General features: G+C 52.6%; 1 protein-coding gene across 1 annotated transcript; it reads right to left on the bottom strand.

The window, feature by feature from the left end:
* Positions 1–668: 668 nt before the first annotated feature.
* On the bottom strand, positions 669–10,873 carry RP1L1 (RP1 like 1). The gene is made up of 3 exons (XM_039875773.1): positions 10,215–10,873; positions 7,819–7,960; positions 669–6,243 (listed from the first exon to the last, which is right to left on the bottom strand). The coding sequence occupies exons 1-3, from the start codon at positions 10,821–10,823 to the stop codon at positions 1,106–1,108; spliced, it is 5,889 nt and encodes a 1,962-aa protein (XP_039731707.1). The 5' UTR covers positions 10,824–10,873; the 3' UTR covers positions 669–1,105.
* Positions 10,874–11,272: the final 399 nt, after the last annotated feature.

The following is an 11,272-nucleotide window of genomic DNA, read 5'->3' on the forward strand; positions in this document are numbered from 1 at the left end:
TGATGAGAAGGTTTCTGGCTGAGTGATGTAAATGAGAATATAGACCTTTAGAAAAACAATTTGGCAGCAGGATATTAAGAGTCTTTTAAAAAGTGGGTTTTCTCTGACAGAGTAACTCCATGTCTGGGAATCTATCCTATGGAAATTGTCTGCAGTTCAGAGGGGGAAAAAAAAGGTTTAAGAAAAAATCGATGGAAACCATTGAAATGGTCAACAAGGTGGAAATGGTGCAGTAGAGTATTTTCTAGTCTCATAATGGGTTATTCAGGTATTAACAACATTCAGGTATTAAAAAGAGGTTTATGAAGATTTGGAGATAAATCAGGGAAATTCTTATATTGTCAAGTTAAAAAAAAACAAACCACTATCAAATGCTTAGAAAAATGATGAGAAGGCAAAACATCAAATCGCTAACACAAGTTATCGGAGTGACGGGATCACAGGTGACTACGTTTCTTTCTCCTGCTTTTCTGCATTTTCCACTTTTTTCTATTACATACATATATGTAAATATATATATATATGTAAATATATATGTGTGAATTAAGGAAATACATTTGGACTTTTGAGCTGAGAACAAACTTTGTCCAATGACCCTGAAATTATCTGCTTCTCTCTGAATTTATTCCCATCTGCAGAGTCACCAAATATATTCAAGACTAGAGAAAAACACCTCAAAGTCGAATGAGGTGAGTGCCAAGAGAGGCCAAGGAGAAAAATAACAGGAGATCAATAGGCAAAAGAATGAGAGAAACACTTGCTAGCAAAAAACAAACACACAAACAAAATCTCTCCTGGAACATTTCCAATCAGTTCTATCCTCTTGGGCTCAGCAGGCAGATGGAGAGGGTGGGCTGACCTCCTAGAACAGTGCAGATCTGAGATAACCTCCTGCACACAGTATGCAGGACAGGCCAGCAGGCCCTCTGAAGTTCCAGAATTCAGGACCCAGGGGCAGCGAGGTGTGGCTATGGCCTTGGCACATCCTTGATCTTTCCCCCGTGCTCTTTGTACATCCTCAGAGAGCTGAGCCATGCTCAAGTTTGCACACAAAATATGGATAAAAACAGAGCTCCAGACTCATGACTGTCTCACAGCTGGAGCTCTAGAAATCTAAATCATCTTGGCCAAAGCCATCTGTTGTGTTTGTGCTTAGGTTTTTAAACTTCATTTCTGTCCAAGCAAGACTTTTAATTACCTTTCCTTGGCCTGCCCCCGGCTCTGGAGTCAGACCTTCTTCTGTCCCTTGCTCGGGAGTCCTTGAGCCCGAAGTGGCCCCTTCTTGCTCAGAAGTGGAGCCTTCTGGATACATGCCTATGACTGTTCTCTCTGGACCAGGGACTCCCTTGGGCTCGTCTGCAGTGGTCCTCATGTCTCCCTTCGAAGGCTCCTCTTCGGAGCCTTTCTGGGAGAGCCGAGAGCAGTTTCCCAGAGATGATGTTCTAGATGAGGAGGGGGCTGTTTTCAGGCCTGACCTTTGGCCAGGGGCATCTCCGCCCGGGGCAGGGGGTGGCATGGGCCTCCCCTGTTGGTCTGGGCTGCTGTGTCCAGAAGCCTCACCTGACTGGCCCTGTCTAGAGCCAACCTGTGGGGTCCTTTCTTTCTCATCTTGATCTCCTCCTCTCAACTCTGGCTGTCCCTCTCCTTCAGTTTCCTGGGCCTCTATGGTGTCAGCACCATCATTCTGTCCTGCCGGACTTCTGTCGCCTCCTCCCGGACTTCTTTCGCCTCCTCCCGAGGCTTCACCCTCCACACCGACCTCAGCCCCAGAGCCTTCCTCCATGTTCTCCTCCTTGTCACCCACACCCTGCTCCTCCCACTCCGCTGCCTCTGGGTGGCAGCCTACGCAGGGGTCCACGCTCCCTTCTACGTTCTGCGTAGCCACATCTTCCTCCTCCCTTTCTGGATCTTCACCTCTGCCGAGGGTCTGGCTACCCTTACCCTCATCTTCCTCCTCCAGGCCTCCATCAGTCCCCTGGACAGTCTCTGTCCCCGAGGGGACCCTCTGGGGCAGCTCCATCCCCGTCCTCTCGGGGACCACCTCTGCAGTATCCCGATTAGCACATCCGCCTTTCTTCTGCAGAATCTGCTTCAGGTCAAAGGCCTCTTTGATGGGTGTACGGGCTACGCCCATTGTATCCTTCTGGGATGCAGGGATCACGTTCTTCTTCACGCAGGCCTCGCAGGGACAGAACTCCTCCCCCTCGGCCTCCCTACCCAACGGGGTCTCCAGGGCTTCGCTGAAGGCTGGTACGTCCTCCTGGGATAGGGAGGGGCTGCCCCAGGGCCGCGTCTGCTCGGAGAAGGCCGAGAGGTTGCGCAGGCCTTGGAGGCGACGCCTGCGCTGCTCTGTCTGCAGGGACGTCTCCCACCTGAGAGCTCCCCTGGGCGGCCCCCGCGCCTTCCCCCTGGCCCGGCTCCGGATCTTCTGGAGCTCTTTCTCTGTACTGTCTTGGAGCCGCTGCCTCACGTCCTGCTGCAGCTCCGCCACCATCTGGTCCAGCAGGTCGTCGCTCGGCAGGCTCCAGCGGGCTCGGAGCATGGCTGTGGCACTGGCCAGGTGGGCCATGAAGGCCTTCTCCATCTTCTTCAGCAACCTGGACACCCACAGGGGGTCAGGGTCCAGAGACATCCTATGGGCCATGGAAGTGCCCTTCTCTCCAGCCCCCTGGGTGAACTTGGCCTGGGTTTGCTCGAGGCCCATCTGAGCTGCTGTGGGCAGCTTCTCCAAACTGGACTCAGCGTTGGGATCACTTTGACTCCCGCTGGCATTTAAATCTCTCTCAGTGAGGTTCCCAGGGGACTCCATCGGGTCCTTTCTCTCTTCAAGGTCTCTTCCTGCTTCCTCTTCCTGCACACGCTCACCTTCCTGTGCATCCTCCCCATCCTGACAGCCGACCCCCGACAGTTCTTGTCCCACGGCTTGTCCCTCTTCCGGAAATCCACTGACGCCCTCTCCTTGCAGTTCTGCCCTTTCTTTTTCTTCTTCCGTTTTCTCTAATTGCACCCCCACTTCTTGCATCGTGTTTTCCGCTGCTCGGTCCGGGTCACTGCCCAACGTCTGCTCCCCGCTGCGTCCTTCTGCCCGCTCCTTTCCAGTGGCAGAAGCCGGAGCTTGGGAGCTTGAGGAGGCTGTGGAACCGCTCGGCTGTTGGTTTTCCAGACCCACCGGGTTCTCTGAGGTTCTGGAATCCGGCCTCTGGTAGGGGATTTTCAAGGGCAGCTCTATCCTCTCAGAAACCGGCGTGCAGTCCACCGCGCAGGGTCCGCTGCCATCCCCTGAGCCCGCGGAGCCACTGCCTACATCCACGCCGGATGAGGACGTTGGCGTGAAGTCCTCGGTCACAGCGTGGGACCTGAGGCATGACAGAGCCTGGCACCCACCAAGCTCCCAGAGGTCGGAGTCCAGCTCACCTCGCCTGAGGCCACGCCCCGGCCACAGGGCCTGGAACGTGCTCAGGAGCTCCTGGTACCGAGGAGAGTCTGTGAACCTCACTTTGCGGGTTGGAGACCCACGGTCTTCATCGAAAAAGTGAAGCCTGGCGAGACAGGTGATGAGGGCCTGGGCGGAGTGGCTGAGCCTCCGGCCCACCGCGCTGGACACTTCGGGCAGACTGCTGGGCCGGCCCTGCTTAGAGCCCATCAGCGCCTTCATGATCTGTATGGTGGCGGAGACCCTGTGGGGAAGCACGCACTGGCCCGGGCCACGGTCCTCAGCGGTTCCTCCGCCCGCTCCGGCCTCCTTGGGGGCTTCCGAAATCCTGCTATGAGAAAGACTTTCTGCTGACTGGGGGCCAACATCACTCATCACTGGGAGGGTTCCGTCTGGTTCTGCTTTCTCATTGGCTGTCCCTTCCAGGGATGGTCCTCTGGGCTGACTTGGCTCCCCCAGGCCTTCTGGAGAATGTTTCTCAATAGGATCCTCTGTGGGGCCTTCCTGGCCGTCCCCAGCCACATCCGTGCTGTCATCCACCATCTCATATTTCATGGGCACAGGCTCCTCTGGGATGTTGTTCAGCCATTCGCGGACCACAGCTTCCGGCGAGACTCGGGGAAGAGCACCTGGTGACACGCTGCCACCATCCTCTTGCTCCTGCAAGCCTTCCTCTGTACCAGTGACCTGCCCCTGGAACATTCTGCTGGGCCTGGGACCTAGGCTGGGGCTGCCCCTTCTCGGGGCTCTGATTGCCACCCCTCTGGCCCTTGACTGAGAGCCAGGAGGCTGTGGGTGCTGCAAATCCAGCTTTTCCTCCCCTGGCTGGGCCCCTCGGGGCCCCCAATCAGCGCTGTGGTCCCCCCCACTGTGGCTACTGCTGCCTGAAGGGTGCTTCTTGACAGAGGGCTGTGCCCTGGGAGGATGGGGACAGTACCTGCTACACACTGAGCTGGCCTCAGAGAGCGGCTCTCGGCTGCCCTGAGGCTGGGGAAGCTGCAGGGCCTGAATCTCACCCCCAGGCATCCTGGGGACAGAGGATGCACCCGTGTGGGAGCAGCAGCACCCTTGGCGGGACTCTGGCTTCTCCCTGTTGTCCTGTCCATCTGGCAGAACCAAGGACCAGGGAGGTTTGGGGGCATCGCCCCATGCCTTTTTGCCCAGGCCATCAGCTTGAGACCTGAAAAAGTTGGAAGATGTGGGAGTCGGTGAGTGCGCCCTGAACTCAGGGTCCCCTTCTGTCTCAGCAGAGGGTGAATATGGGGGGTAGAAATTGGAAGCACAGTCCGAATCGCTCACAGATGTAAAGGGGGCACTGCTGACCCCTCTTGCATCCTGGGAATGGAGGGAGGCAGAGGAGGGCGGCCCTGCACCCCGCGAGGCCCGGTTTCTGGTGCTAGGGGAGCGTGGTACTGGGCGAGCCCTGCTTACGCTGGGAGGCCCCGGCCTTTGCCTGGACACAGGTGAGTGGAGTGGGCAGTGGGCGTCCCTTCGGTTGTGGTGCTGCCTTGGGCAGCCTTTCTGGGCCCCTCGGCTGAGGACAGAAATGCTGGGGGAGGAGAATGCACTGGCTCTGCTCCCCTGCTTTCTTCTCCCACCCATGGCTGAGACACAGGCAGAAGGTGGGGAACAACCTCCTGCAGTGTCCCCAGAGCCACAATGTCCTGCAGCCAGGGGCAACCTGGTCCCAGATCCACCCCCGTCCTGGGGGCGCATGGTGCCTTGTCCACTTTCCTCTCCCTGTGGATCCTTGTTCCTCAAAGACGAGGCACTCAGGGTGGGAGAACTGGGTCCTCCTCCCTCAGTGGCCTTCCCTAGGGAAGTCACAGTCCTTGTCTTGCTCAGGTGGCCCTGGTGCGGCTCACCCCTTTCACTGGATGCCTCGTGAGACCCAGTACTCACTGAGGAGTCAGAAGGAGCACCTGCCACATCTTGGGTCCTGGGTTTCAGGCAGCGTTGCTCCCTGCTGCCTGGCCTTGCCCCCTCTGGACCTGGGCCCTCACCAGCCCGGGTGGTGCCACCAGCTTCCCACCCTGCTCTTTTCTGGAAGTCAGCTCCGGAGGCTGGATGTAGGCCACAGCTGCCCACACTGCCCTCCTGGGACCTGGAGCAGCAGGAGGAATTTGGCTCAGAGCCTTCAGGGGGTCTGTCACTGGAGGTGATGCTGACACTGTCCTTGATGCTTCTTTTCCCACCAGCAAACCCTTGGCTCTGGAGGCCCCTCGAGTGGGAGTGCTGGGTCAACCTAGACCTCTTCTGAGAGGCTGTCCCCTCTCCCAGGGCGGTGTACAGAGGGTTCGTCCAGATCTCGTATCTGGACCCTGGCTGCCACCGGCCTCGTTCAAAGGTTTCCTTGCACCCTGCTTCACGGGGCCCCAGGTCCTGTGCCCTAGGCTCTGAGGAGCCACCAGGGTGGCCCTCCAACACACAGTGGAGGGGGTCCACCTCCCCCAGAACAGGGTCCTCCCCACTGGCTGCCGGAAGGGTGCTAGCCCCGCCGACCCTCCGGGACCACGAGAGCATGTCATCCCCCAGAAGCTGGAAGCGAACTGTCATCTCCACAGACAGGCTGCCGTCCTCATTCATGTGGACCTTCTTCTCAACATCGTCACCAGCCACCAATGAGCCGAGCTGGGCAGGCATGTCCTGAGAGTGCCTGTCAGGAGCAGGGCCCATCCAGGTATGCGACAGGGAGCCCAGGGGGTCGCTGAGACCAGATCTCTCCGACAGCAAGGAAAACTGCCGTGGCCTGCTGCCCGACCTGGACCTCGAGTGGATCACGCTCTGCTTGGCCTTCGGCCCCCAGCTCCCTGGCACGCAATGAAGAATAAGAGGAAAAGATAGTGAGCTTCTGGGAGGAGCTTCAGGGCAGGAGACTAAAGACTGGTCATGAGCCTTTCAGCACCTAAACACCCCTGCCGCCTCCGCAATCACACGGTAAGGGCGGAAACCATTCTAGAAAGAATATCCAGAGTCTGCCGTTTGTGAACCAGCATAACAAAGCGAGATGAACTTGAAATCTGAATTCAATCTCAAGCCTGCTACTTCCTAGCTGCGTAGCTTTTGGCAGAGCCCCTTTTTCTGAGCTATAAAATAAAAATGAAGGTATCTGTTTGACGATGTGCTTTGACAATGCCAGGCAATGCATGTAGAACTTCCTGCAAAGTTGCCAGCACAAAGTAGGTTCTCAATAGACAGCAGAGGTGGAGGGCAGAGCAGTAAAGCCCAGTGCTAACTCCTAGTCCTCCTTACGCCCACTCCCAGCACAGGAAGCAAAATCGGTAAGCTGCTACATATGTACCTGATTATAAACAGTAAAATGTTTTGCAATTATTAGTGGTGATTTATCATCCTAACACTCATCAAACTTTGGTGTTGATAAATGATTGCAAGGAAGGACCTGGACACACAATTGCAGGTCCTAATAGTCATGGCTACACCCCAGCCATGAAAAAGAGAAGAAGTAGTCACTGGGGATAGAAAAAAATGACCTCAAGAAAGAATGAAGCCCCTAGTACTTTCTCATTTCATCTCCTGAGCTAGTACTTCAAGAGGAAGGGGGCCAGTGGAAGGTAAGCCTGTGGCCAGCAAAAGAACAGACCTCCTTGAGTCCCTATGAGCAGGAGAAGGTTTGGTCAAGCTCTGCTCTTTCATAAGCACCAAATAAGATTGGCGTTGCTCCAGAGGGGGCGTGTGGCCAGTGGGTCTTCGCATCTCCAGTACCTGGTATGCAGCAATCACTGACACCATTGTTGTCATTTCTTAGCAGCTGTTCGCAAAGGGTATTATTTTGTTTACTCACCACAATTTGCCCATTGTCATTCCAATAATTTTGCTTAAACTTGTATTCTACAACTTTTAACTGTGCTTTTAAAATAATGTTTCTCAAATAACAAAACCTAGACTCTGATACTTAGTAGGCATTTTGAATGGATATATGGTTGGATGTATAGATTGATAATGGATGGTTATTATTAGTTTTAGTCCATTTGGCCCCCTCACTATTGCCTAAGAGAGTCATGACTCTTGAAAGATGCAAATGTCACATGCCTGCGGACCATTGCCTCCATAATCTCACGCCCACCATGGTCCTTAATAAAGCTTATTTTAGATCCCAGAAACTTAGAGTTCAAGATCGCCTCATCCTTGTTCTCTCTGAATACCAGACTTCCCTCTCTCATACTCCAATCAAATGTTCAACCCAGTTAAGGTTGGTGGTGATGAGAAGAAAGAGGAAGAAGCAAGAGAGCCCCCAAAACAAGTGGATGCCCAAGAATTAGGGCCAAAGGCAGGTTTCCTAAATTATCTAGAAAGGATATCTGCTCAGCCTTCCCGAACCACTATCCAGTGCAAATAACATTGGGGAAACTCCAAAACCAGCTCACCGTTTTTGTTCCTTGACGTCTGCCCCAATAAAGTTTCAGTCCCTTTTCTTCTGGCACCTTCCATCGCCAGAGGTCTGAAGGACTCGTGACCAGCACATACCAGCACCGAGGGGCTTCGCAACAAAGCCTTCAGGGAGTCCACCTGAGGAAGGAGACTGTGGGGTCAGGGGGCACTCTCTGCAAGAACTCCCTTCTGCTCAGGGAGACACAGGCAGAGGAAGAATCCACTCACCCTGGCCCTTTCCTGATATTTGTACATCTCACCTCAGATTTCTGACCCAAAGGAAGGATCCCATCCAGTTGCCATAACACCGCTATAACCAGCTGGGGACAGGACCTGTCACCATGGTCTTCCTCTCTACCTACACCCTCCCTCCACCTGGTGTGAGGCCTGTGGTTTAAAGGTTATTCTGGATTCCTCAGCTAGAAAAGACTTCATGAAGCCTTTGGCCTGCTTTCTAACCCACACTTGCACCCTCTGGAACAGGCATTTTTTAAAACAACCAGAGCAGAAAGTCCTCTAGCTTCCATGTGGAGATGGGATTCACTAGCTCACCCTTTCACCTCTTGGGTTTGAACTGTGTTTTCCAGTATAATCTGAGCCCATCACCTCTGCTTTTGCCCCTAGTGGAGCAGACAAGAGCAAGGCACTGTTTCCTCCACAGGCAGCCAGCACCTCCCTCCCAGGCTGTTTCAAAGGCTCTCTAAGCTCCTGCCCAGACGCTGGTGTCATTCCCTCCCCACCCGCCCTGACACCCACCAGCAGAACATCCTGAGCTGGGAGCTGAGCAGGCAAAGTTAGTGCTGGATTGCATTCCAGAAGACAGAGTCTTGCTTTTAGAAAATTCTCACCTGGCCTGGGGCCCGACGTATCTGAGAGTTTCCACTATTTGTAATATTACATTGTAATTAGCAGTGTGTTCTTTTTATTTTCTCAGATTAAAAGGGTATGTTTATTAACCAGAAAATGAAAGAAAGAAGAGAACTCTTGTATCTTCTCTTCCCAAATGACATTAAGATTGCTGTACAGCAGATCTTTCAACCCAGGTAATTAGGAGCTTGTTTCGAACTACTAGATATATTTCTTTTTTGGTTTATATCTCCGGTTCATTGCAAAAATGTAAAAATGACCCATGTCTATCAATTTATAGATGTAGACATGCTTCTAGGAAATCAGATTTTCCAAGGAAGAAAATAGAACTGAGAGTAAATGATGCTCCTATTTTAGAAAGAGGTAGAGGTCTCGGATTCATGAAAACAAAAACAAAAACAAAACACAGCAGTATCAAGAGTGTCCATCCAATTGAGGACTATGAATTGATAATCATGACACAGCCTATACTGTGGACAATGAGGCCACTTTGTTTACAGAAGAAACTCTAATAGCTCTGAGGTCAATCTATGTAAAAATATGCTAATTTTTTCTCCAATTAATTAATTTTGTTCCTGCTTTCTCTCCCTCACCATACCTACTAAACTGTAGCCAACTGAAGGTCGGGACTTAGTCTTATTTGCCTGTAAAATCTGCATATAGCAACTGCACCATAATTTAGAAGCATTCTTACATTAAGACTGTGAAATCATTAAGGCCGGCCCTATCATTCGCCAGCCACACGACTATGAGAAAGTTAATTAATCTCTGTGGCTCATTTTTTTTTTTTATATCTACAAATGGTATAATAATATTCACCGCCTCATGAGTTCGTGTGGTGGATGCTATGCCCTGCATTAGTCAGCGTCTGTGTTTACTCTTTTTCTGGTGTGCTTTCCAGTTCTGCAGAGCTCAGAAAGCTCTAAATACATTTCAGGAGGCGACAGCAGCTCAGGCTGCAATGGCTAGAAGCCGGCGCCCGAGTGTTCCTGCGTGTCAAGACGCAAATGTGGCAGTTTCCTGAGTCCAGCTTTATAAGCATGGATGCCTTACAGAGAAGTACCTGGAACTCAATAATCACAGTAGCTTCAAGTAGAGGTAGTAACTTCCTGCTAAAAGCATTCCTGAACACCCAGAGTTCATTCTTCCAAATGCCCAAAGATTCCGAAACCCCCTAATGCCCTGTATTAAATCACTTACTCCATAAGCTTCTTCAAGAAGATTCTGTTTCCTGTACTGACCTCTCACACTAATAGGTGAGACTGGATAATAGGAGGGTTAGATAAGAAAATAATGAAAGTGTGTGTAAGGCGCAGTGTCTGGCGCTAAAAGCCTGCTAAATGGTAGCTAAAAATATGAATAACAATTGCTTATTTGATGACTGAATGAACATCTCCCCTCCACCCACCTTTAGTTAGAAGCAGGGCAGTCAGTGCCTCCTTTTAAGGTAATCGCCTCATTCCACTTAAATATTTTGACCTGAGGTCCATAGAACTTTTTAAAGGAAATATCCCCGACAGCCTACCTTTTCCCCACTGGTTGTGTACACGCGCTTCACAGGAAAGTGCAGAAGGTCGGAGGCTTTGCTGAGAAAGGCCGTCAGGCTCCTTGTGTTTCTGTGACTGAGAGTCACTGTCTGCTGGGATCCAGGTTCCCCATTCTTAACCAGCATTATCTTCCTCGGGGCTTTAGGACCCCTCCGTGAAGCAGATGTTCCTGGCGCCTCACACTGGCCTTCCACATCCCGCGACTGCTGAGCAGAGGGGCTCCTCCCCTGTGGCAGGCCTGGCCCACTGGACGTCTTGGGGAGTTTCTTATCGGAGCAGAGGTAGCAACCGCCATCCTCCAGCTGCTCCAGGGCGCTGAGGCCATGCAGGCCCCGAGGCGTGGTTACAGAGCGCACCCCAAAGGAGAGAGGCACGCGCTGTGACAGCTCGTCCATCAGTGCGCTGAAGCTCTTGAAAGTGCGCTGGTGGACAGGCAGGCGAACCCCGGCAAACTGGGGATCCCCTCGCTTAAGGAAAGTTATCTTCTTGGCTGGTGTGACCTGGGTGACAGAGGGGGTCCGAGCCACGGAAGGCAGGAGGCACTCGCGGTAGGTGGGGGCCTGGGCATCCCTCGGGGTGCTGTTCATGGCTTGGAGGCCCAGGCAGCTGAAACGGGTCAAAGGAAGAGAGTCAGAGAGCAGCTAGAAGAGTTGGTGGTTCCTCTCTCCCCTTTGTGATAGAGGCACTTCCTGCCCACCCCAAATCTGCTCTACTCGCTCTGCAGAGGCAGGTTAATCTTTTGATGGAATAGAAAGAAGGCCAAAGGTTTGGCATCGGACAGATCTGAGTTCAAATTCCACCCCACCCCGCACTTACTCCTTGTGTGACCAGGAAGTAAATGATGCGTGCTCTGTGTTTGGTGGACCCCCACCTGTAAAACGCAGCCGTGTTCACTTTGCAGAGCGGTTATAGTGAGTAAATGAATTTACGCATGTAGAGCACCTGGCGCAGAGCAAGCACCGGTACCTCTTGATTCCTTTCCTTCCTCTTGCTGTTCCTCTTAACACTCTTCTACCACCTTGAACTCCTTTGAATA

The sequence above is a fragment of the Pteropus medius genome, unplaced genomic scaffold (assembly GCF_902729225.1).
Source record: "Pteropus medius unplaced genomic scaffold, Ma_sr-lr_union100, whole genome shotgun sequence".
Classification (NCBI taxonomy): Eukaryota; Metazoa; Chordata; class Mammalia; order Chiroptera; family Pteropodidae; genus Pteropus; species Pteropus medius.